At 40.4% G+C, this 27,960-nt stretch overlaps 1 protein-coding gene across 6 annotated transcripts in view; it reads left to right on the top strand.

The window, feature by feature from the left end:
• The window catches only part of lrba (LPS responsive beige-like anchor protein), a 792,225-nt gene extending 774,344 nt beyond the window's left edge, over nucleotides 1–17,881 (top strand). For all 6 annotated transcript variants that reach the window (XM_039750242.1, XM_039750239.1, XM_039750241.1 and 3 more), the window contains 2 exons: nucleotides 8,860–9,011; nucleotides 17,320–17,881. In XM_039750242.1, coding sequence (XP_039606176.1) covers nucleotides 8,860–9,011; nucleotides 17,320–17,410 — 243 coding nt within the window. In that variant the 3' untranslated portion in view covers nucleotides 17,411–17,881. The remainder of the gene's footprint in view (nucleotides 1–8,859; nucleotides 9,012–17,319) is intronic.
• The last annotated feature ends 10,079 nt before the right edge of the window (nucleotides 17,882–27,960 follow it).

Below are 27,960 nucleotides of genomic sequence, written 5' to 3'. Positions count from 1 at the left end.
GATTTTAGTAATTTATTGGACAGATTTGAAATTATTAGATGGATATTTTAAAACAAATTTATAGACATTTTAATTAAATTAGGATTTTACAATTGGTAGGATGGGTGGGGACTGCAAAATAAAAGATTTATGAATGGGGTGATGTGTACCAATGCGTTTTTGATATAGTCTTCGGGCTATTATCCCCTACCCTGATCCTGATTTCTTTACTGAGAGGCAACAGCGCTACCACAGCACCATTGTGCCGCGCTGTTGTCTAGATATTAACTCTTTGAGTGCTGAATATTTTCCAAGAAACACAGTTTTTTGAATGGTACCCAAAGTAGTGGTTTCACACATAAATCAGCATAAAACATCTGTTGCTTCATGTGGTGGCCACCAGTTCGGCGTCTCTTGTGGCTCAAGCCACTCATGGGCATCAGGCTGGCTGCCGGGCTGTCTTCACATGGTGTTGGGGTGGGGCAGCAGCGGAGGTCGCAGTGCAACGTAGTCTGGTTTGTACCTCTCGTCATTGTAAGTGGTGGTCCTCCCAGGCGAACATCGTGCTGTAAATGTGTCAGCTACACAAACCTGTTTGGCGACACAATCAGCTGATTCCGGTACCTCACATTTCCTTTCGATCTCTCGTATCAACAATCGGAGTCCAATTCAGCGATAATATGCAAAACATTGTCTATGGAGTATTTTGCTTTACACATGCGCTTCAATCTCTCTGCAGATGTCGATGCCATTTTTGTTGTCGTTTGCTCCTCGCTACTCACGCAAGCGCAAGGAATCTCGATCACACCAACAAAGCTAACATTTCTTCTACCAAACACAGTGGAAGAAAAATGTAACGGCGTTTACAGTTGATTATCGCCATCAGTCCCTCCCTGTTGACAAAATTCGACATCCGCCCTGAAAGAGTTAAGGATCGTCCAAAATGATTTTTTCAGTTGTCCAATGCCAACAGCCTGTTTTGTGCCACTCACAGACTACATAACGTCCCTTGTGTTTGTGTGTTTTCTATAGTCAAAAGCCTACAGAAGGAATTAGCTGGAAGTTGTGCAAAACTGAATTGATTTTTATTTGAGCGGATGGTCGCTGAGTATGCTGCTTTTCTCACTGGAAACCTAAATTAACTTTATATGTTAATACACATAGAGAAAGCTTCTCCTCTATTCCCTGAATACTCAGTATGTCTCAGTGTCAAATGAAAAGTCTAGAAACAACACTTTGAAGAAGGTGGGAGTTCCTCCTGCCAACAGTCTTAACTTTAAGTTCTTCCCATACATCCATCCATTGTTACATTTAATCCTTAGTGGAGGACTTGTGCCGATCCTGGAAAATCAGGAACCAACATTAAACATGGCGGGTCCAGTATAAAACATACTCACTCACGGTAGACCAATTTTGTGTGTCTGGTCACTTTAACCCCCACATCTTAAGACACTGAAGGGAAACCTGTGAAGAAATGCGCAAAATCCATACCAACTGTGAGTGTCCCAGGATTCAAACTCAGAGAGGCAACAGAATTAAACACCGTTAGTCCTAGCTATGCAACACAGTAATACAGACCAGAAAATTATGGTGAAGCTATGATAGTGGGGCAGTTTTTCTCATAATACATAATGGTAAATTTTAAGGTGGGGTCAGCATTGGAGATTTTCTCTGGAATACATCTTTTCAAAAGTAATACAGTGCAGTGCACCAGTAAAGTAATAAATAAAAAAAAATCATTGACAGTTCATAATTTTTCTTTCCTTCAGAAGACAGTGTTTCCTGCTTATGTGATGGCCAGACGCTTTGAGGTTGATTGTAAATTAACTGGAAGAGGAAGGGGAGCGATGAGTGGAGTTATCAGGATTTTCATTGTCTAACTCAACAAAAAAACTTGGAAAACGTCTTTATGAAGAATCACCACCTCGATCACCACTAAACCAATGTGGAAAGATACACATAAAGCCACAAACACAATGTCCAACGTGTGTGATTCATCCGTTTTGCTAAAACAACGTGAAATGTGTGTGATTCATTCATTTTGTTAATACACCAAGGAATGTATATGATTTGGACAATTTTTTAACGCAGCATGGAATGTGTGCCATTCATTCATTTTGTTAACATAGCAAGGAACATGTATGATTTGTCCATTTTGTTAACACAATGTGGAAAGTGTGCAATTCATTCTCTTTGTTAACACAGTGAAGAACGTGTAAAATTAATTTGTGGTGTTAAGACACCGTGGAACTTGTGTCATTCATTCATTTTGTTAACGTCTGCGACAGCATGGAATATTGGATGCGTTCATTTTGTTAACATAGTGTAGAACTAAAGCCATTTGTTCGTTTTGTTAACACAATGTAAAACGTATGATTCCTTTATTTTGTTAACACAACATAGAACGTGCGCGATTCATTCACTTTGTTATTACAGCGTAGAATGTTTGCTGTTTGTTTATTCCATTACCACAACTTGGAATATGCGTATTTCATTCGTGTTGTTAACACAACGTAGAACACGTGTCATTCGTTCAATTTGTTAACACTGTGGAACGTCTGTGACGCCGTGGAATATTGGATGCGTTCATTTTGTTAACACAGTGTGAAACGTGTGCCATCAATTAATTTTGTTAACACAGCATGGAACTTAAGCCATTTGTTCATTTTGTTAACACAACGTAAAACGTATGATTTGTTTATTTTGCTAACACAACTTTAATACAACATGGAACATGTGCGATTCGTTCACTTTGTTAGTACAGCGTAGAATGTTTGCTGTTTGTTTATTCCGTTACCACAACTTGGAATATGTGCATTTCATTCGTGTTGTGAGATGAACCGCGTGAAAATTGTGCGATTTCTCTAGTTTGTAAGTGCATGGTGGGAGGTATGTAATTCATTCATTTTGTCAACACACCATGCAGCATATGTGATTTGCCTAGTTTGGAAACACATAATGTGATTTGGGCAGTTTGTCTTTTTTGTTATGTTAACCTGTAGTGCGTTTTGGCCATTTTATTAACACACTGTGCAATGTGTGCCATCTGTCCAGCTTGTCTTTGTTTATTTCACTGTACAGAGCTGTTTAATCCCACTCGCATCATTCCTTCCTCATCATTAACATTTCATTGGGACCGATCGATATTTTACATGTTATTATTACTGTATTATCATAAGATGTAATTTTCTGGTAATTAATTAGCTCTGTGAGACTTTTCTGCTATTTTTGTCAGAATCAACGTTATATTTCCTGGCTAAAAAAAGTACCTCAAATAATCAGTGCCTTATATTCAAAACCATATATAGCAGGAAGTCTCTCAGCAGTTATTTTAATATTGACGCCGAGGACTTGCTTTCGTTTTGAAGTTTTGCACAGTCCCAGATTGCATTTAATAATCCAGATCTCATTGGCATCTTTCAAGTTTTGCATTTCAGAAAGTCTGGTCAATTTTTTTCAGATAACAAAGTTGCGAAAGGGAAATGGAATTCACTCAACAAAAACCGTCAACTGTGGCGCCTTGCTTATTGAGTGCAACGTCTGACACAGACTACATCCTTTCCGGGGAAAGGTGGGATTCATTTCGCCCTCGTTCCTCACGTTCCGCAAATAAACGTCTGGGAATCGTTGTAAAGCCGGCATTCCCTCAGCAGTGGAGCACAGTGGCCTTCTTTTTACTTTTCTTCCCCTGAAGTGTGTGTCAGAAGCTGTTACTTGATTATTGCTTCATTACACAGATTTATGTATTGCCTCTGCTGCTCATGATATTTTGCCAAAGTACATCCTAGGGAGAGATGTCAAGGAATTATAGGTCTCTTTTTTGACATCTGTTTTTCTTGACCTGGATTTTGATTTAGAATTGAGGTCATATTTGCACTTATGTGTATTTAATTAGTATTTATGACACGAAAGTTCTGAATTTGAATGTAACGTGGTGTAGAAGTTATGAGGAGAATAACAAACATTAAAAGATCCTTCCTGCCGTGAGCTTCTTAAAGTGTAATACCATCCTTATGGCACAAGGAAAGGCAGCCGCTGTAAAATAAATCAGCTCTCTTCAGGCTTTTCTCCACATGAAATCTGATGGGTTTAAGGCTAGCATACACACATCTATTTCTTTTGTAGTGTTTTTTAAAAATGTTAAGATCTCCTATTAACTTAGCTAACGTGAAAACACTTTTGCTGTTAAGCCACTGCTTTTTAGGTGCAGTTGAGCAAGTGATTGAAAGTTTTCTTATTCTCGTCAATTCTTTAAAAGCCTGTGTAGGATGAGTCCTGATTTCCTGTAGCCCATAATTTTAATTTGTTAAAACTTGCATTAACGTTATTAAAAATCGAATCAAAAAAATTTTAAAAGGAAAATGTTCTCCTAAAACAAGATTATTTCTGGAGAGCTGCTTAAAGGTCCTATCTAACATGCCCTCAGACCATCATACCTTCCCTCAGTTTAGTCATATCAATAGCATAGCATAGGGAAGCCATACATTAAATGTGTATGGTTATGTGGTGAAAACACCACACTGTCTTGAACTTGGGCATTGACTTGTACATTTTATTGGTGTTGAATCTTCACTTTGTATTGTGTATTGCTGCTGGGGCAAATGAAGTTTGGGAGTCAATAAAGAACTCATTTAACTATAAAGAAACAAGCATAAAGAGCTGGGGCACCCGCAGTCTAACCCTGTATAATTGAAAACAGACGTGAAGTATAAACATGTTAAAGAGGGGAAAAAACGTCTTCATGGACCCGAGTCTCAAGTGTGACCAGGCAGGAAGAGGAGGGTCCAGGTGGACAGACGCAGGAAGTGACATTGGAGGTGGTGAAGCTGTCACTCATCTTGGGTCTCATGTATAACACCGTGCGTAGAATTAGCACTATAACATGACGTAAGCACAAAAGCCGAAATGTGCTTATGCACAGAAAATTCCAGATGCAGGAATCTGTGCGTACTCCAACTTCCACGTTCTTCCACTCCATAAATCCCGATCAGCGTGAAAACTAACGCACGTGCACGCGCCTTCTGTCCCGCCCCGTCTCCTCCCAGAATTACGCCTCTTTGAATATGCAAATCAACATAAATAGACCAGAAGCTCAGCGTTCTGTGAAAAGGCAATGGGAAAAGCAAGAGGGAAAATATAAGAATTTCAGCGAATACCAAGTGGAGGCAAAGAAAAACATACTATTTGTTCAAATAAACCGTGGTATAATCAACAAAATGAAGTTGATCGAGTGACATAGCGTGTTGGAGAAACATGCCCAAAAAGAAAAAAGTAGTTGTCACATATCAAAGTTGCAGTGAAAAAGCGAGACGTAGCCCACCGTCCGAGTGTCATTTGGAAGTTTATTAGGGTACAGTGAGAAAAAAAGACACAGAGTAGAAAAAAAGCACGAAATGTTAACTTCAATCTTGAAATATCCACTTTAATCACGTAGTTTATTTTGTCATTAAAGTAGAACATAAACTTCATCTTAAAATCATTTACTAGTTTCTCAAATCCCATCGTAACTAAAGTAGCACATTAAATGCTTTGTTTTGTATTTGATCTTCAATGTGCTGTATGTGTGCTGTTTGTTTATTCCGTTACCACAACTTGGAATATGCGCATTTCATTTGTGTTGTTAACACAACGTAGAACACGTGTCATTCGTTCAATTTGTTAACACTGTGGAACATCTGCGACAGCGTGGAATATTGGATGAGTTAATTTTGTTAACACAGTGTGAAATGTGTGCCATCAATTAATTTTGTTAACACAGCATGGAACTTAAGCCATTTATTAATTTTGTTAACACAACGTAAAACGTATGATTTGTTTATTTTGCTAACACAGCATAGAACGTGCACGATTCATTCACTTTAACACAACATGGAACATGTACGATTCATTGATTTTGTTAGTACAGCGTAGAATGTTTGCTGTTTGTTTATTCCGTTACCACAACTTGGAATATGTGCATTTCATTCGTGTTGTTAACACAACATGGAACTTGTGTTACTTGGTAGCCAAACCCACGGAACCCAAGACACACCATTTTTATAATTAAAAACCTACAAAATGCCGCGGACTCATAACAAGGAAACAGATGCAGCAAAATAAGCAATGAACACAGCAACAGGACTGCAGCTGTTGACTTTGAATGCATTGCTAAAGGCTGATTAAAGTTAAAGTATAAACATCTCTCAAACTTACATTAGCGCTCCACAATTATTGTCCTCTTCTGTTCATCATCTGTGACTTGATTGACACTTTTCACATTCTGTCGTGGCGTGCTAAAAATGTTCTGCATAGCTGGACTCTCACTTGAAAAAACTCTGTGATTCCTTGTACTAGTTGGATGCTGATGTTGCATTATTTGCATATGATAACAAGGATATAGCAAAGAGGAAACATGGCTAAAAGCTTAAAGACAATTATTATACTTTGATTACATTGAATTGTGTGATTATACTAGGATAGTCCGTTTATTTCAGAGGCTTTGATTGAATTTATTTTACTAAGATTAATTGGGCTACAAGATAAGATTGTACAATTGTACTGTCACCATCACTGTAAAATACCGTATATACTCACGTTTAAGTTCACCCACAGATAAGTCGGGGCTTGATTTTACTGTATAATTTCCGGTATTTTGTAATGTCGGTCATATAAGTTGAATTTGGAAAACTCATGCTATTGGTCCAAGAGATTATGATATGCTAACACCAACCGGAGAGAGTAACCGCGGAGCACACAGCCTTTTTTTTATGTATTGTACCTACGTGACCACACGGTAATACCCGAACTATTCTGAAGTGATGTTTGTACTGATTTGTGTTTTTTGTATCTCGCACCCTCATACACCTTTATCGTAAGAGTATCCCTTATCTACGATGGAGTGCTTGATCAGAAGAAAATATGAAGTTGATTTTAAATTAAACGTCATTGAAGTGGAGAAAGAAACTGGTAACTGTGCTGCTGCGGCAAAATTCGATATGTCTGAGAAACTGGTGCGAGATTGGAGGAAGCAAGAAGATGTAAAAAAAAAAAAAAAATCTCTATTATAAAAAAAAAAATCTTGCGACGAGACGTGATCTTTGGAATAGAGAGAGACACACACAGACAGACAGACACTTACTTTCACGTCCCGCGAGACAAAAGGACAGCTGCTGTACAGGCTTTTAAACATTCGGTGCGCTACACGAAATGCAGATCACGCAGCATGGCAGCAGCAGCAAGCCAGCAGGTGATCGAGCACAGAGGAGGTAAAAATAAAACTGTATTTTTTTTCCCCATTGTATCACCATTTTAAGAGGGTTTCGGAGGAGCAGCCGCGTCTCCTTGGGGTGCGTTCAGCCTCCCTCTTTACAACTGCGTATAGCACTGGCGGGGGGGATCGGTTGGCGAACAAAGCCCCCTAGTTAAACAAAAAAAAAAATGAATTGTCGCATTTTTGAACAGCCATATAATTCGGAGTCTGATTTTATGATCGATTTTTCAGGTTTCAAGACCCGACTTATACATGAGTATATACGGTACCGATTTTGGTGTTGGGTTAAATGATGAGCTACCTAAATTACAATTTGTATTAAAATATTCAAGATTTTTTCACTCATGTGACAGAGATTTTATCTTTTTAGAGATATCTGAAATGTAAAAAAAAAATAGAAAAGAAAAAAGAAAACCTGTCAATACAGACTAAGTATTATGTGTTTTCTGAAATGTCGTGCCACAAGTGTGTATTTTTTCGAGGGGGTCTTGCAATCAGACATTGCCATAATCAAATGTACTCGACATTTTGAAATTCTCAAGTTGTAACATCTTGATCCCACTGGTCCACAGGTTTTTACGTATCTGGCAGTGATGATTCCGCTTAAAATATCTTTGAGCTCTTGTCATAGTGAGCTGAAGAATTCACACATGCCCTGCACTGTGAACAGTTTGAAGTTATTATGTCAGCAGGCATCATGTCAACAATCAGCGTGTGGCTCATATTTATGGTTGTATAAGTGGTCACAACAATCTGATTAATTCATTTTTATTAATTTTGCAGATTAAGGATAGGTATCTGTAAATAGTCTGCTGTGGGCTGGCGCTCTGCCCGGGGTTTGTTTCCTGCCTTGCGCCCTGTGTTGGCTGGGATTGGCTGCAGCAGACCCCTGTGACCCTGTAGTTAGGGTATAGCAAGTTGGATAATGGATGGATCTGTACATGGTCATATCAGATTTGAATTGCTTGAATAATTATTTTGAACAGTCAAAAAAACAAAATCAGGTATTTCAAAATTTGGAATTGAGTCGCTTTTAAGTGCAGTACAAATGTAACCTTAGCAGCCTGTAGCAACGTATGAACCAAAACGCAGCCAGTTTGAATTTTTTAACTAATTTTTGTCATTGCGACTGTTCTATAATAATGTTAAAGTCAACACCAGTCTCTCAATGATATGGTGTCTTTGGTATCTTTCTGTCCTTCTTCCTGGCCACTCACACTCACTTTCTCTATGGGACAGTTGGGTGTCTGATAACGCCATTACTGAAGGACTGCACATCTATGGCTTTCATCTTTGAATACTGGGACCACTTCGGTCATCACAACCCATTTTCAGTTTCTGAAGATGACTAAAGACCCAGCTGTGGTGGAATTTCTTGCCATTAATCCCAGTAGAAGATGCGCTTGTCAGTTGAATGTGTTTGTTTTTCTTTGTTATTAGCTGTTTGTGTTGTACGTTGACAGATGTTTCCTAATGTACAGTATCCAGGTTTTAGTGATTATGTGCAGGTTTTTTCCTTTGGCCTTTCTTCTGGTGCTCCAAGGATAGTCCTTGCAACTCTAAACTTGGAGTAACAGTGTTTTAAAGGTGGACTAGTCTTCTTAACAAATCAACATTTTTCTTTCATTCAGGCAATACTGATGAGCCGAGATGGACAATACCTGCTGTCAGGAGGCGATGCTGGAGTGCTGACGATTTGGCAGATCCACGATCTCAAGCAGCTCTTTGTATACCCAGGTTGTGACGCTGGGATCAGATCAATGGCAATGTCACATGACCAAAGGTGAGAATTTACTTGCTATCAGTAAAGATCACTCTTCATCAAAGATCCCTGGGCCCCTGTAAGGCGACATGACTTGAGATGTGCGCTTTAAGTCCATACAGCACATTAACATCTAGAAGAAGGGTTAATTTTAACTTGTAAAGATGTGCTTACTGTTATTGGCCATGCTGTGTGTTTGATGAAGTGCCAAGTAGCCCACTGTGTACGTCAACCACAAAATACCTTTAGCCTAACATAATTAAAGAAAATTAAACGAGCATCCTTTGGCATAATCCCAATACTGTCAGGATAAACTCAAAAATCCTGTCACCATTATATTGGGTTCAGTGGGGGAAAAAAAAGTGGATTCATTTGAAAAACACACAAAAATGTGAGAAAATCTGCATAAACTGAAGGAAACTGGGTACATGAGTGTAATACAGTAATCCCTCCTCGATCGCGGGGGTTGCGTTCCAGACCCCCCCGCGATAGGTGAAAATCCGCGAAGTAGAAACCATATGTTTCTATGGTTATTTTTATATATTTTAAGCCCTTATAAACTCTCCCACACTGTTTATAAATATTCCCCGCAGAGTTATACAGCACAATCCCTTTGTATTCTCTTAGATATTAGGTAAGATTGATTGATATTATGTATATAAACACACTGTTTATATACAGTAAAACCTAAATATTATTTTAAAGATATTGAGTGTCTCCAATACAACATGTTACAGCCATTACGATAGACAGGCCACCAGCAATAAATACGTACAATGCAACAAAAATAGTATACAGTAAATGTGTGTGTACAGTGACACTAAACGTACGTACATGTACTAAGTACTGTAAGTAGAAAATTAATTATGGTTACTCACCAACAATGACACGATGACTTGTCCGATAACAATGAGTTTTATTTTACTGCACAACAAAGGAGAGCGTTACAGCCCTTAAAGGAGCCACTTCAGGCGATTGTGTAGCACTGCCGTTGTTGTTCTTCAATCCAAGTCCCTAAAGCAGATTCCATCCAGACTACTGCCTTATTACATCCACGTACAACTTGTTTTGCACCCTGGTTAAAAGGACACTGCGGCCGTAGATCTTCTATTCCTTTCCTACTTTTAAATAAAAGAATCGTAGCCTTCAACAAATCCAAAGCGTTTACCTTTTCGCAATCGTTAACATCTTCCGTTTTGCTTGGGCACGGCACCTGAAGCAGTAGCAGATCGTTTGGAGCCATAATGAAGGGCTTGACTATGCACAAAGATAAACACAAAAGAGCACAACTCTTTACACAGCGAAACACGTTGATGCTGAATGAGCGAGACGAGACTTCCTGGTTAACACAGCATTCAGCAAGCAGGAACTTAACTGCGTGCTCTGATTGGTTAGCTTCTCAGTCAGGAGAACTTAACTGCGTGCTCTGATTGGTTAGCTTCTCAGTCATCCTCCAATAGCGTCCCTTGTATGAAATCAACTGGGCAAACCAACTGAGGAAGCATGTACAGGAAGTAAAAAGACACATTGTCCGAGAACCCAAGCAGCGAAAAATGCGCGTTATATATTTAGTTATGCTTTCATATAAAATCCGCGATAGAGCGAAACCGCGAAAGTCAAAGCGCGATATAGCGAGGGATTACTGTATAGCATTTTTATGGGCATTTTTTTGTGCATTTCAGTTTTTCTTTCATTTAGCAAAACTGTTTCCGAGGTTTGTTTACATTGTGGTGTGTTTCAATTGTCTTTCCGATGCTCCGTCGAGAGTCCCATGGCCACTTCTGTCACATTGCTGACGTCACCGGATATGACACTGTAAATATGACGGCACATGGACTAGGGTAGTATTGTGTATCAGTACTAAAAAAAAGTAATGAAAACACAATTTTTATAGCAGTATAGTACCAGCATTTTGTTGATTTCAGTACTTAGATAGATAGATAGATAGATTATTAATCCCAAGGGGAAATTCACATAATCCAGCAGCAGTATACTGATACAAAAAAACAATATTAAATTAAAGAGTAATAAAAATGCATGTAAAAGCAGACAATAACTTTAAGTAATGTTAGCATTTACTCCCCCGGGTGGAATTGAAGAGTCGCATAGTGTGGGGGAGGAATGATCTCCTCAGTCTGTCAGTGGAGCAGGACGGTGACAAAAATTGACTTGAATTAAGTAGGATTTTTTAAGCACCTTGCACTTGTTTGTAAGCGTGATCAGACCTCCATGGAGGACTGTCCGCTGTTTGATTTTAATTTACTTATTAAATATAGCAATGATTCATCAAGGAGAACCCAAAACTGCTGTATATATAGTACATATATACAGTGTATGTGTGTGTGTGTGTATATATATATATATATATATACATACATACATACATACAGTGGGTACGGAAAGTATTCAGACCCCCTTCAATTTTTCACTCTTTGTTATATTGCAGCCATTTGCTAAAATCATTTAAATTAATTTTTTTTCCCTCATTAATGTACACACAGCACCCCATATTGACAGACAAAAAGAATTTTTGAAATTGTTGCAGATTTATTAAAAAAGAAAAACTGAAATATCACATGGTCCTAAGTATTCAGACCCTTTGCTCAGTATTTAGTAGAAGCACCCTTTTAAGCTCATACAGCCAGGAGTCTTCTTGGGAAAGATGCAACAATTTTTTCACACCTGGATTTGGGGATCCTCTGCCATTCCTCCTTGCAGATCTTCTCCAGTTCTTTCAGGTTGGATGGTAAACGTTGGTGGACAGCCATTTTTAGGTCTCTCCAGAGATGCTCAAATGGGTTTAAGTCAGGGCTCTGGCTGGGCCATTCAAGAACAGTCACAGAGTTGTTGTGAAGCCACTCCTTCGTTATTTTAGCTGTGTGCTTAGGGTCATTGTCTTGTTGGAAGGTAAACCTTCGGCCCAGTCTGAGGTCCTTAGCACTCTGGAGTAGGTTTTTGTCCAGGATATCCCTGTACTTGGCCGCATTCATCTTTCCCTCGATTGCAACCAGTCGTCTTGTCCCTGCAGCTGAAAAACACCCCCACAGCATGATGCTGCCACCGCCATGCTTCACTGTGGGGACTGTATTGGACGAGTGATGAGCAGTGTCTGGTTGTCTCCACACATATCGCTTAGAATTAAGGCCAAAAAGTTCTATCTTGGAGTTTGCTAAAAGACACCTGAAGGACTCTGAAATGGTGAGAAATAAGATTCTCTGGTCTGATGAGACCAAGATAGAACTTTGAACAGATAGAACAGTGAAGCATGGCGGTGGCAGCATCATGTTTGTCTGGTGCTGAAGTGTTATCTGCAGCAATGGGCTTCAACTTCTTGTGATTTTGACCAGAAAAAAATCAGATACAAATGAATAGCTGGTAACTAAGTGTCTTACTCGATTAACTCTGTTAATGTTTACAGTTTTGTTAGAATCATTAGTCACTTTGAGCTGATCTTTCATCTTTTACTTCATACTTATTTCTCTACCCCACACTCAGGAAGATGACCCCAGCTTCTTATGGTGCTTTTAGTTTGTTCCTAAGACACTTTAGAAAAGGTTAGATAAACTGTATTTATCCAACAGGAAAATTTAGATGCACACATAAGCAGAAGCATAAAAAAGCAAGGATTCAGACTAATAATACAAATCAATCAATCCATAAATAATGTGTATTGTGCAGAACTTGCAAAATTAACTTAGAGTATCAGCATTTAGTTTTGGGAGTTGGGAGGAAGCATTGGTATCAGTGGGCAGAAAAGACCCTCAAAGAAGCTCTAAGAGAGAGGGGATGAAGGGGGGTTTTTTCATGATGGCATCCAATTTTGCACACCATCCTCTTTATCACAGCAGCTTCCCGTGTGTCCAGCGTTCACCCTGTAATGGAGCAGGCTTTCTTGATAGGTTTGTTGAGGCATTGTGTGTCTTTTGAGCTCAGGTTGCTTCCCCAGGAGACTGCAGCGTTGGACACCACACTGCCTACTATGGAGTGGTAGAACATCTTCAGCAGTTTGCTGCACACATCACAAGACCGGAGTCTCTTTAGCAAGTCCAGTCCGCTCTGGCCCTTCTTGTCCAGTTCCACTGTGTTGTCAGACTGGTCCAGTTTGCTGGAGCTTGTCTTACTTATACTGAGTTGCAGGCTTTTGTGCTCCACAACCTTCCTCTGTTGACTCATCTCCATTATTAATGCCCAAGGATGGTAGCAAAATTGGATGCTGTCATGAAAAACTCCCCAAAGGAGGCGCTAACTTGGTGCATTTTAGCCACGGGCTCATTTCACCACAGTGTGCTAAGAAGCACCACTCGGGGTCTTTTCTGCCCATTGCTCTCAGGCAATTCAGTTTTTACCCAATCTCTCTGTCCAAATGATTATACTCTAATAAGCTTATTTTGACATTTTAGGTTCATTTTGCAATTTCTGTACAACATACTTTATTAAGTTATTTCATTTTTTTATTGTATTATTTGTTCTCTGTGTCTGTATCGTTCTTTTATGTGTTGTACTCTAAGTTCATTTTCATGTTTCTGCACAATTTACATAAATTTCTTTATCTAACTATTAGATAGATAGATACTTTATTAATCCCAAGGGGGAATTCACATACTCCAGCAGCAGCATACTGATAAAAAACAATATTAATTAAAGAGTGATAAGAATGCAAGTATAACAGGCAATAATTTTGTATAATGTTAACGTTTATCCCCCCGGGTGGAATTGAAGAGTCGCATAGTGTGGGGTCTCCTCAGTCTGTCAGTGGAGCAGGATGGTGACAGCAGTCTGTCGCCGAAGCTGCTCCTCTGTCTGGAGATGATCCTGTTCAGTGAATGCAGTGGATTCTCCATGACTGACAGGAGTCTGCTCAGCGCCCGTCGCTCACCAGTTTGTCCAGGTGTGAGGCGTCTTTCTTCTTTATGCTGCCTCCCCAGCACACCACCGCGTAGAAGAGGACGCTCGCCACAACCGTCTGATAGAACATCTGCAGCATCTTATTGCAGATGTTGAAAGACGCCAGCCTTCTAATGAAGTATAGTCGGCTCTGTCCTCTCTTGTACAGAGCATCAGTATTGGCAGTCCAGTCCAGTTTATCATCCAGCTGCACTCCCAGGTATTTATAGGTCTGTCACCTCTGATGATCACGGGGTCCATGAAGGGCCTGGGTCTCCTAAAATCCACCAACAGCTCTTTGGTTTTATTATTTACAAGGGGGCTTCGCCCCCTGCTCACTTTGCTTGCCAACCCCTGTGTTTGGTTAATCGGATATACAATTTTAATTTTTTTTTCTTTGGAATTGTTTCAATTTCATTATTTGCACTTTTACTGTAAAGCTTTATTAAAAACAATAATTTTTGGAGACGCATTGTGACAATGCAACGTATAAGTGCTTGTAAATGAATATTGTTTCTGTTTCTCTAATAAATAATCTGACTTTTTCTAATGTTTGTCCCTGTGATTTATTGATTGTCAATAGCAAAAGCTATTCTCACCGTAAACTGTAAACATTTTAATACGAATGGCATATCACAGTCTCCTTTGGTATGTAATGTTATTCACGGAATATATACATTACCTTTCTTTTTGCCTCTTAAAATTTGCATCACTTCTCTGTCATCATAAATACACACCTGACCGAATTGTGTATTCTTTGAAATTCAACTTGTCGTTGCTTTAACTGTTGCGGGACCACAGATTCTCATAGCGTATGGTCTATTATTGTGTGAATCCACGTTTTGTGCATAAGAATGATGCAAATGCGAAAAGACTCTACTCTTTGCCTTTTATTTCTGACCTCGATTTGTCCTGCTCTTTTTTCAATTACACTTGGTTCTGATGGTTAATCACCTTTTGTTTTGTGGTAATGCGATCTTTTCTATCTTTTCTTTGATACTGTAGCGACTGACATGATAAAATATCACAAAAGTTTTACTTGAACAATCGCTGACTTCGTAACCCCAAACACAACTTTCTAGCACCTTCTCCAATCTCTCATCCCCCGCGTCTTGCCCCCCCCCTTACCGCATCAATCAATACCCCGCTATCAGTGTTCCTTGCTGTACTCCGCCCTCCCTCAATCGGACTGAACAGTCACTTAAAACCAAAAAGGCTGCAACCTGGCTGGGACGCTGCCGTATTGTCCTTATACACTTTATACAGTGGTGTGCAAAACTATTTGCCCCCTTCCTGATTTCTTAGTCTTTTGCATTTTTGTCACACAAAATGTTTCTGATCATCAAACACATTTAACCATTAGTCAAATATAACACAAGTAAACACAAAATGCAGTTTTTAAATGATGGTTTTATTATTTAGGGAGAAAAAAAATCCAAACCTACATGGCCCTGTGTGAAAAAGTAATTGCACCCTTGTTAAAAAATAACCTAACTGTGGTGTATCACACCTGAGTTAAATTTCCATAGCCACCCCCAGGCCTGATTACTGCCACACCTGTTTCAATCAAGAAATCACTTAAATAGGAGCTGCCTGACACAGAGAAGTAGACCAAAAGCACCTCAAAAGCTAGACATCATGCCAAGATCCAAAGAAATTCAGGAACAAATGAGAACAGAACTAATTGAGATCTATCAGTCTGGTAAAGGTTATAAAGCCATTTCTAAAGCTTTGGGACTCCAGCGAACCACAGTGAGAGCCATTATTCACAAATGGCAAAAACATGGAACAGTGGTGAACCTTCCCAGGAGTGGCTTGCCGACCAAAATTACCCCAAGAGCGCAGAGACGACTCATCCGAGAGGTCACAAAAGACCCCAGGACAACGTCTAAAGAACTGCAGGCCTCACTTGCCTCAATTAAGGTCAGTGTTCATGACTCCACCATAAGAAAGAGACTGGGCAAAACGACCTGCATGGCAGATTTCCAAGACGCAAACCACTGTTAAGCAAAAGAACATTAGGGCTCGTCTCAATTTTGCTAAGAAATATCTCAATGATTGCCAAGACTTTTGGGAAAATACCTTGTGGACTGATGAGACAAAAGTTGAACTTTTTAGAAAGCAAATGTCCCTTTACATCTGGCGTAAAAGGAACACAGCATTTCAGAAAAGAACATCATACCAACAGTAAAATATGGTGGTGGTAGTGTGATGGTCTGGGGTTGTTTTGGTGCTTCAGGACCTGGAAGGCTTGCTGTGATAGATGGAACCATGAATTCTACTGTCTACCAAAAATCCTGAAGGAGAATGTCCGCCATCTGTTCGTCAACTCAAGCTGAAGCGATCTTGGGTGCTGCAACAGGACAATGACCCAAAACACACCAGCAAATCCACCTCTGAATGGCTGAAGAAAAACAAAATGAAGACTTTGGAGTGGCCTAGTCAAAGTCCTGACCTGAATCCAATTGAGATGCTATGGCATGACCTTAAAAAGGCGGTTCATGCTAGAAAACCCTCAAATAAAGCTGAATTACAACAATTCTGCAAAGATGAGTGGGCCAAAATTCCTCCAGAGCGCTGTAAAAGACTCATTGCAAGTTATCGCAAACGCTTGATTGCAGTTATTGCTGCTAAGGGTGGCCCAACCAGTTATTAGGTTCAGGGGGCAATTACTTTTTCACACAGGGCCATGTAGGTTTGGATTTTTTCTCCCTAAATAATAAAACCATCATTTAAAAACTGCATTTTGTGTTTACTTGTGTTATATTTGACTAATGGTTAAATGTGTTTGATGATCAGAAACATTTTGTGTGACAAACATGCAAAAGAATAAGAAATCAGGAAGGGGGCAAATAGTTTTGCACACCACTGTATGTGTTGAGAGCACAGGATCTGTGCGAACTACGTGCTTTTACACGACTGACTGTCTTTTGATGCATGTGCTCTTGTATGATATAATTTGTGAGTAGGGCGTGTCTTGCAAGAATCTCATGTTCCAAGTCCCCGCGAGACGGCCCTGGCACAGTCTCTTGGCACCAAGTCTCATGTTTATGGTCCCCACGAGACGCTCCGTGGCAAGTCTCTTTTGTCTCACGGGTCTTTTAAATGTTTTTCGAGAACTTCCGAGAAAATCACGTATCGTCGCCTTGCTTTTGCATTCCAGCATTTCTTTTTATAATAGAGAGATGTGTTTACGTATCTAGCTATCTATTGATTGATTGGCCGTATTATTTGTCCATGAGTCCATATATTTGTTTTCTATGTTTCTACTGTTGTGTGCCTCTAAATTTCCCCTTAAGATGTGTAAAGTTTATCTGATATGATATAATTAAGTGCATACATGAGCAATTGGGTCCCATTTTGGGACTGGACTTATCATTGTCTTGTATTGTAAGGCCATTATTAGAACTAACAATGGGCTCCACTTCTGTCTTTGTCTTTCCAGGTGCATCATAACTGGCATGGCGTCTGGGAGCATTGTACTGTTTTACAACGATTTTAACCGATGGCATCACGAGTATCAGACGAGATACTGAAGATCCCAGCTGATAGGATTGCTGTGTGAATGGTGGCGGAGCGTCTCACCATTTGTTCTAAAAAGGCACTACTTTATTCTTTTGTTATATACTGAAAGACAGAAAAAAAAAACACAATGCAGTTCTGAATGTAGCTTAAATACTGGCAAAAAAGCAACTATTTTTAAATAGTCACTGCTATATTTTGTAGATCCTTATAAATTTCATATATAATAAATCTTTGGGGTGGGTTCTATAGTTATGAAAAAAGCAAAATCTATTTTTAGTGGTAAAAGTCTATTTTTCATCGCTGTGCAAAGGGGGAAATATTAACAGGGTGAAACTGTCATTAGTTAGGTAATTTTATTTACATCGATGGTCTTAAGATGTGCTCGTCTGCTTTGTTACTGGGGAGAGGAAGAGGATTTGGGTTACACAAGAATTCTTGTGCTTAGCCACTCGGTTTCCGAGTATTTGTGGCATCCTGTAGTGCTAAAGGAAAAAGAGCAATATTCCGCTATATGACAGTGTGACGTACCTTTGTCATCCTGTAATCAGTACTGTTCAACAGCCAGAAATTGGCTTGCGTAAGGGATTTCTGAATTTTTTACACACCTTTTTATGCTCCAATTTGTGAAAAGGAAAACTTGGGGGATAATAATAATCATCATAGTTTCTTTTCAAAGACTGCTGTGTCTTACGTTTGTGCGCATGATTTTGTATCTCTGATGATGAGGTTTATGCGGCTTTATAGAAGCTATTTGGCTTAGGACGTTTGCACAACCCTTCATTTCTGCAGAAAGCGTTTGGCTCGTGAATGAACAGAAACTTGCAGCTTCATTTCGCGTATCCCGTTATCTGCAGAACGCATATTTATGAAAAATCATTTGATAAAGAGTTCCTGGAAAATAAGCTGTGAAATGTGAAATCCGGAGCCAAACATTCCCGGAGACTTCATCGAAAGACTGGCAGCGCTTTTAAGAAGCAATAAACTAGAATGAGGCAGAATGTGTTACTTCGTTTGGGGGTTTAATGAGGGGGGGGGTTAATTGTCAGAGGTGTTTCTGTGAAAAGCGTGCATCTGTACGCCTGCAGCCCACACTGTGAAGGCCTTGCGTTTCGTTGCTGTAATTTACACGATAAACATTCCCTCCGAAGCTGCTTTTCATCATTTTGTCTGCTGCGTGTGAGAAAAGGATCGACTACAGTCCTACAGACACAGCTGTAATGAAACAAATGACTGTATTTTTAAGTATCTTTGCAATTTTTGGTAATTGATTTGGAATGAGGTATTTCAGTGTGTGACTTTAAATAATTAAACAGAGATTTGTAACTGAAAGTAACACTTGGGTATCTTGTCTCATTTCTGAGGGGTGAACAAACTACACTTAACATTTAAACTTCATTTAAAATCAGTCAGTGTGAGATCTGAGGTCTTGTCTTTATCACTTGGCTTAAAGCGACTGCTCAGATTCCAGAGTTTTCTTTTACGTCCAGGTGTTTCTATTCCCTAAAATAATAATAATAAATAAATAAGAATATAATAAAGACATTTAGGGGGCTACATTTCTGGATCAACACACCTGCTTTGTATTCTTTTTGCAGTTGAGCAAAACTCTTTAATGGCAGTTACACTAAACAGGATGAGCCTGCCCAGGATTCACATGGCAAGAGGCACGGCATTCAGCGGAAAAATCAAACCACATGGAAATTCTTCTTTTATGAAATCTTCCAATCAAGCTGACCTAAATAAACAACATCGTTTAAAAGGATACATGCAATCAGAATTTGTTGATTACTGGCGTACTTCAAAACCATTCCAGAATTATTCAAGTGAGGGAAAAATTCATCTTAGGTCGTGGAATTCTTGCTTTCCAGATGCGTTTCATATTGTGCCCTTTTATGTATTTATTAGCTGGGGTTAGTTGCGGTTATAAAGCATAAAGTTGCTCATTTGTTTTGCGGTCCCTGTCCCTCTCCCTAATTAAACTAAAGGAGGCGAGATCTCATCTGTGCATATGTAGTCTGTGTAACACAAATATCATTTAGAACACGATTTATCATTTTATAGTGGCATAAACTTACCTCACAGACTGCGTTAGACACCATGCACATGTCATGGGCAAAATGATGCAAATCTAATTAGGGGCACAAGATCAGCATTTCCAAACATTGGCACTGTAGTAGTTCAAGTTTATGTTCATTGTCATGGGTACAGAGTACAGTGAAATTCTTATTTGCATGTCTGACCAATTGTGGATAGAAATACTGGACAGGCCTTATGGCCTAGCTGGAGAACAAGGTCATTAGAACAATGGAAAAAGTTTGATGAGAACAGGCCATTGAGCCCAATGAAGCTCGCCAGTCCTATCTACTTCTCTTCCCCCAGATAACATCAAGTTGAGTTCTGAAGGCCCCTGAAGTCCTACTGTCTGTTACGCTACTTGGTCACTTATTCCATGTGCCACCTGTTCTCTTTGTGAAAAATCATTGTAATGTTTGCTCATAATTTACCCTTATTAAATTTCCAACTGTGTCCCCGTGTTCTTGCTGAACTCATTTCAAAGTAAGCCACGATCCACTGGACTAATTCCCTTCATAATTTGAAACACTTCACTCAGGTCTCCTCTTAATTGTCTTTTGCTTAAACTGTAAAGGCTCAGCTCTTTTAATCTTTTCTCATAACTCATCACCTGCAACCCTGGAATGAGCCAAGTCACTTTTCTCTGAACTTTTTCTTGTGCTGTTATGTCTTTTTTTTTTTAGCCTGGAGACCAAAACTGCACACAGGACTCCAGATGAGGCCTCACCAGTGTGTTATAAAGCTTGAGCAGAACCTCCTGTGACTTGTACTCCACATATCAAGGCGCTATATAACCTCACTGTCTGTTTGCCTTCTTAATGGCTTCTGAAAACTGTCTGGCAGTTAGTTGATTGTGTCAAGTCCACTTTGACTCCTGAATCCTTCTCATAATGGAGACTTTTATTCAGACCTCATATTTTTACTTCCTACATGTAATACTTTACTGACATTAAACTTCATCTGCCCTCTGTGATGACTCAATGGATTAACAATTATTATCTGCCAATCCAGCAGGCTTGGTATCATCTTCAAACTTAACCAGCTTGTTATTTATATTTCAATCCAAAATATTATATATCCATACATATATATATATATATTTATACTAGCTGTAAAAAGCCCAGGCTCCTAGAAACCATGGATTCTGGCACTTCAATCAATCAATTGCATTGGTTGTGCATTAGCAACTGAGCGAGGTTCTCGCTCCTCAGAGGTTTCGTTTTGCCCATGCGCTCATCTTGTGTGTATTAGCAGCTAAGCGACATTCTCGGCTGTTTCACTTTGCTTTCTTTGAGCTTCATGCTGTAGTGTCGCACTTCCGGGCCAGAAATACACACACAAACTTCCACACGTAGGCGTTTATATACTATATATGAAATAGCAGTGGCCCCAACACCGACCCCTGCTGGACACCCCTCTTAACATCACACAATTCTGATGAGGTTCCTCACACCATCACCCTCAGTGTCCTGTGTCTGAGCCAATTCTTCACCCACTTACATACTACACTGTGGACTGCCACTTCTTTTAGTCTGATGCCCAGCCTGCCATGTGGCACCTTATCAAATGCTTTTTGAAAGTCCAGATAAATATTATTTATTCTATGCATCATATGTTTTGTTGCTTCCTCATAGAATTCCAGCATGTTAGTAAAACATAACCTCCCTCATCTGAACCCTTGCTGATGGCTCACTTACACTCCTGTTCTTGCCATGAGTTTCTCAATCTTATCCTTAATATTTCCTTCCATTAATTTTCCAGCGGCGCATGTTAAGCTTACTGGCCTCTTGTTTGGATCTGCCCAGCCATCCTTTTTATATAATGTGATATTATTTTACATTTTTCGGTCCTTCCCCAGTACAGAATGACTTGCTATAAATGTGCGTCAATGTTTTATATTTGTACTCGCTAACCCCCTTAAGAACTCGAGGGTAAATATTATCTGGGCCTGGTGGTTTGTTTGATTTCAGCCAATTTAATCTCAGCGGCTCTTCTCCCTCTACAATTTCCAAATCCCTCAGTACCTCCTTAGTAGTCCCTGATACTGCTAGGATGTTACGCACTTCCTTACATGTGAAGACCTCAGAATGCAACTTTTGTTCTGTGACAACTTGGTGTTATTGGATCACGTCTGGTCTAAGCTTCAGAGGTTGAGAGGACCTCTCAGTTCATCAAAGTTTCATAAGGGAACCATACCCAGGTTGAAGGAAGACTGGTCAGGAGCATATATCCCTAGATCCTCCTCTCACCTGGAGATTATTTTGAAGTTGAAGGCTAAAGAGGTAAGCAATTTCCTTTTAAAGCAAGCTTCATTTTCAGTTAAACAAAGCAATAAATTAAATAATGAAAATCGTTTTTCCATGCCCTCTATCCCAATCTTGTAGTAATTACCTGCTAAGCCACTTGCCTTTTGACATCCAGGGGTCAGAGTGCATGTTTTTCCTCAGGGTGTCACAATCTCTGTCCATCACTTTGGTACTCCTGTGGGTTTCATATTTGTGGTGCCATGCTTGCCACTGTTGCACCCCCTAGTGGCCCTTGCAGTTTCAGTTTGGGTTACAGAGGTGCCATCTTATTGCTTGTGTGGTGCAGTCTCTCTGCTGCCCCCTAGTGTCCCCTGCCCACAGGTGATTTGTTGCCAGACCTTTCCCTGCTCTTTGTTTCCTTGACCCTGCCATCCTGCCTCTTGAATGCCATGTCAGTGCCTTGGAGTTTAATTTTTATGAATATAGTCTTTTTTTTTTCTTTTCACTATATATAGAAATGAGATTTATTTTCTGCCAAGAGTGTCAGTACTAAATCTAAAACTGGACTTGCTGATTTGTGGTTGGCAGCTTCCATGATGAACCTGTTGCACTTGACGTTTCACAGGGAGCAATAATGGACAGCCCACCTCTTATCATACTATGGATCTTTATAACTGGATTTAGGGTGAGCCCCTCAACCACATGTTACTTTTTTGTGCTTTTACTTCTCATCATTCAGGAAGGCCAATCAATATTATGGCTCTCTTGTTAAAACGTAGCAGGTTTTCTTCAACAGCTTCTCTCATCTTTGCTCAATTCATTTTCCATTTTTTTACCTTCCAATAGCACATTTTAAGATTGTGAGAGGAGACTAAAATTTGAGGAGGAAATCTCACTGACACACTGGGAGGACATGCAAGCCCTGCACAGACCAAAACAATTTGAAGTTGTAACCAAAGACCAGGAGCCAGGATGCACAGAACCACATCATTATGGCCAGACGACTAGGTCAGAGTATTTCCAGAATGGCAAGGCTTATCGGGTACACACAGTCAGTTGTGGAAACAGTGGTCGAAAGAGGGAAAAACCACAAATGGCTAAAAGGGTGGTGGGCGTCCAGGACTCATGGACGTGAGAAGTCACACCAAAGGCTATTCTGTCTTGGATGCATCAACTGAAGTGCTACTGTGGCACAAATCACACATAGTTTTAATGATGGTTACTGGAGTAATGTGTCACTGTGCGTCACCCTGCTGCATGTGGGACTCCATAGCAGGCCCATGCTAACCCTCATCTACTCTCGAAAGCACCTACAATGGGGGCAACTGAAACATTAAAACTGGACCTCGGATCAATGGGTGGAACAGACTGTGTCACTACACCCTCTGAAGTACGACTTGGAAAACAGTGATAATGGCAAGAAAGCGGCAATTAACAAATTAAATTAGTCAGAGCTTTATTACCCTAAGAAGTGAAGGCCTTTTATTTAGAGAAATTGCAAGAGGAATCAAAGTGTCAATGAGGCCAATGGTGTCCTAAAAGGCAACTGGAAACTGGAAGAAACTCTAATAGGAAAAGTTCTGGCAGAGAAAAAGACACAAGCCAATCAGAAGACACGTTTCTGAGGGTCCCCAGCTTGTGTGATCACAGGCACCTCACAGCACAACAGCTTCAAGCATTCGAAATAAGCAAGTGCCAGTTTATACTGTGAAGAGGAGACTTTGTGCTGCAGGCTTGACAGGGCGAGTGGCAGGAAGAAAGCCATTCCTTAAAGGACAAAATAGGGCCTTGAAATACCAGCTGAGGACTACTGCAGACTGGACAAAACTCTCATAGACTGACTGCAGGGTGTTTGTACGCCATCGAGTTGATGATGGCGATGATTCCTCAGTGAGTGACACCAACTATCAAACATGGAGGAGGAAGTGTGATGGTCTGGGGTTCTTTTGCTGGAGGCAGAGTCTGTGACTGGCATTCTCAATCCAAAGGGTTACCATAGCATTTTGCAGCACCACGCGATACCTTCCTGTCTGCCTCTGGTAGGTCTGGGGTTCACCCTACAGCAAGACAATGACCCAAAACACACTCCTCCAGGCTGTGTCACAACTACATTAAAAGAAAAGAACAAGAAGGCGCTCTTCAAAACATGGAGACTTAAACCTCATTGGGTTCGTTTGGGATGAACTGGACAGAAAGGTGAAAGGAAAGCAAGTGCAACACATTTTGGGGAACCTCAGTAACATCTATCCATCCATTATACAACCCGCTATATCCTAACTACAGGGTCACGGGGGTCTGCAGGAGCCAATCTCAGCCAGCACAGGGCGCAAGGCAGGAAACAAACCCTAGGCAGGGCGCCAGCCCACCGCAGGGCACACACACACACACACACACACACACACACCAAGCACACATTAGGGACAATTTAGAATCGCCAATACACCTAACCTGCATGCCTTTGGGAGGAAACCCCATGCAGACACGGGGAGAACATGCAAACTCCACGCAGGGAGGACCTGGGAAGTGAACCCAGGTCTCCTAACTGCGAGGCAGCAGCACTACCCACTGCGCCACCGTGCCGCCCTATAATAATTATATCCATTATCCAACCTGCTATATCCTAACTACAGGGTGACGGGCGTCTGCTGGAGCCAATCCCAACCAACACAGGGTACAAGGCAGGAAACAAACCCCGGGCAGGGTGCCAGCCCACCGCAGGGCACACACACCAAGCACACACTAGGGTCAATTTAGAATCGCCAATACACCTAACCTGCATGTCTTTGGACTGTGGGAGGAAACCCACGCAGACACGGGGAGAACATGCAAACTCCACGCAGGGAGGAGCTGGGAAGCGAACCCAGGTCTCCTAACTGCGAGGCGGCAGCGCTACCCACTGTGCCACCATGTCGCCCCACCTCTAACAGTTTTGGGAAAATATTTCTGACCAATCTTTGATTTCCCTTCTAGAACTAAGGCCACGTGTGTGTTTGGCTCTTATATCAGCAGCAGGTGGCTGCTTTGATGACTCAAAAGTTTGAATGCAATTTTGTACTCCTAAAGGTTCCTTTATTTATTTTTAATTTGCTCTGTGCCTTGATTTCATGAAGCATTACGACATTAAACTGCATTCACTTCCATAAATACTCTAAAAATGTAGAACTTTTGACCAGTAGTGTAAATAAAATGAGTAAATGGCATTTGCAAACGTTTCAGTCATAAGGTGGCAGAGCTTCTTAGGCCGTTAGCTTTCGCTCCACTTTCTCGTTGAAAATTTGTGCTGAAATTTGCACTTTCTGCCCTACTTTTCACCTTCTCTTACTGTGAGTTTTGTACTTGGATGTCAGTCGTTACTTTTTTCTCTTTTAGTTTGGATTTTTATTTTGACAGATTATGTCTTGGCTGCTGGGTTTGTGGCCTTGGGGACTGTTGACGTGACTCTGCGTGTAGCTCACTGGATGAAATGCTCTTCTTTGCACGGCTGATTTGTGAATATTTTTCCTGGTATCGTGGAGATCAAGACTTGACCTGGGAATGTTCTGTTTTCTTTAATCCGCCACTGGGGTGGGCGATGTCGGTCCTGGAGGGCTGCAGTGGCTGCAGGTTTCTTAATGAGAAGTCAATTATTGCTGATGAAGCACTTATTGCTTACCGTAGATCCCGTTATATAAGCCAAGAATTTCGTCCTAGATTTTTGGCTTGGAGTTTGGGGGTCGGTTTATACAACGAGTATCGTTTCAGATTCAAGATTTCCAGCGCAATGCCGGTTTTGCCGATGAATACGGAAGTAAATAATGACAAAACCACAGAGCCATCTTTCAGATGAAGAAGTAACTTTGCATGCCGGTACTTTAAATTAAATAAAGAATTTATTCAAAAAAGTGTTTTAGTTGTTAATTTTATTAATAAAATTTATAATAAATTATCGAGAAGTTTAAAATGAAATTTTTTGTTTTGATTTACGATCAACATCTTGCGTTACGAAACGAATGCGGTCACGTGTATCCGCTTGCGCGATTGTAAACAAACAACCCGAGAGCGTTAGTAGCGTCAGTCGGAGCCCAGATACATGTGTTTGTGGATGTAATTTCCGTCATTGCAGTGATTTACCTATATATATAATTCATTAAGACCATGCAAGCAAGACACATAATTGCTAAGGAAGGAAGAGAAGGTAAAAGTAAGCGATCGCAATCGAAACGAAGATGGACATTGTGTGGAAATATCTCCTCCCTTACTGCAGCCCAAAGATGTCAAATTAAATGGTGAGTACAGTATGAAACTGTTTCTAGAATAGAATGCCTTTTATTGTCACTATACGCATCTACAATGAGATTAAAAGCAGCTCCATCAGTGCAGAAAAAAGTTCTGTATAGAGCTTGTATGGTTTTAATTGCTTATTTTAATCTTAAACAGTTGCATTGACTGTGTTTAATGGCTGCTTATTAGCAATAAGATGTAAAGGACAAAGCAGCCAGCAGTTCTCCATCTAGCTTGTTACCATTTACATCTCTGTGTGTTCATCATGCACTGTTGGATTTAATAAAAAACTTCATAGAAAATGTGACAAACTGAAAATGATATGTTTTAGGCTTCAGATCATTTTAATGACATCTATGGAAAGGAACAAACTAAGAACGACTAACAAGCCATAAAATTAAAAAAGGTCCAAGACTGGCAAGGATTGGTTTCTAATTAAGCAATTGGTTTGGAATGAAAACGGCTCTCCAGGACCGACATTGCCTATCTTCTGATCGGCGCCATCCATACATCCTGCAACTGGAGAAGTGAACCAATGGCCGCACTCACCTGTGAGTCTTTCGCCGTTGTCCCGTTTCGGTTACTTTGATTATTTTTCATGCTGTGTTCCAAGACGTTTGTGTGGATCATTGCCTCTTTGCCATTTGCCCGTCCTTCCTCGGGATCTTGAGGCGCCACAGCGATTTCACCTGCGATTGCCCGCGGAACCTCCACAGGTTCATCTTAATAATACTTCATATGTTTTTAATCAAGCGAACCTCCACTGCCATTGGTTTGTGTTTCTTTTGGGCTCTTGCTGCTCTCTTGTCACTCCTCACCTGTTCAACCCATGTCATCTTCTTTTCTCTGCTGGGCTGCTCTTCCATATTGGCTTTCCGCTATGCAGAAATCTTCTTCTTTTGGCTGCTCCCATTTAGGTGTCACCACAGCGGATCATCCATCTCTATCAATGCTGAAATGCTCTTGCGATAAATCAAACAATTTGTCCAAAGCAACTGGTCAGACTGGAATGTCCTAAGATGTCCTAAGACTTAGGTGTTATATTTACACATCGCCAGGGTTCGATGGGAAGTACACCTTCCTACTCAAGGTTTCTGAAAATAGGGTTGTCAGTGTATCAAGTCTGCACTATATTGAAATAAACTCTAGATATGGATAAGAACACAAGAAATGTGACAAACAAGAGGAGACCATTTGGTCCATTAAGCCCATTTGTTTCGCTAATAGCTCAGCTGCCCCAACATCTCACCCTGATCCTCCTTCAAGGTTGTCATTTCATTGACTGCACTCCCAGGCTGTCCCACACTCCGAGACAGAGCTTGAAGAAATGGCCGACATGATCGATTATGATTGGTGATGACAATATTTGCTGATTTTGTTATTAAGTTGATGCCTTGTTACACAAGAACACCAGAAATGTGACAAACGAGAGGAGACCATTTAGTCCATTGAGCCCATTTGTTTCGCTAATAACTAAGGTGTCCTAACATCTGCTGATTCTTCTTCAAGGTTGTCATTTCATTGACTGCACTCCCAGGCTGCCCCACACTCCGAGACAGAGCTTGAAGAAATGGCCGATGTGATCGATTATGATTGGTGATGACAATATTTGCTGATTTTGTTATTGAGTCATTGCCTTGTTAGATAAGAACACCAGAAATTTGACAAATGAGAGGAGGCCATTCAGTCCATCGAGCTCATTTGTTTAGCTGTAATAACTCAGCTGTCCCAGCATCTCATCCTGATCCTTCTTAAAGATTGTCAAAGTTTCTCCAATAACTCCATGACTTGGTAGATTGTCCCAGAGTCCCACAAAGATCTGCGCTCAACAAACTCTCAGCCGCTAACATCGTCTTGTTTAACGCAAGGTCTATCAATGGCAAGTGTGATGGTGTGGGGTTCAGAATTCATTACAGACTGTGACCTTGATCTGTTATGTTTAAGTGAAACTTGGCAAACACCAAATGAGTTTGTATCTTTAA

This window comes from Polypterus senegalus, chromosome 4 (assembly GCF_016835505.1).
Source record: "Polypterus senegalus isolate Bchr_013 chromosome 4, ASM1683550v1, whole genome shotgun sequence".
In the NCBI taxonomy this organism is placed as follows: Eukaryota; Metazoa; Chordata; class Cladistia; order Polypteriformes; family Polypteridae; genus Polypterus; species Polypterus senegalus.
Note: the sequence above shows the minus strand (reverse complement) of the source record. Positions and strands in the feature narration are given on the sequence as shown.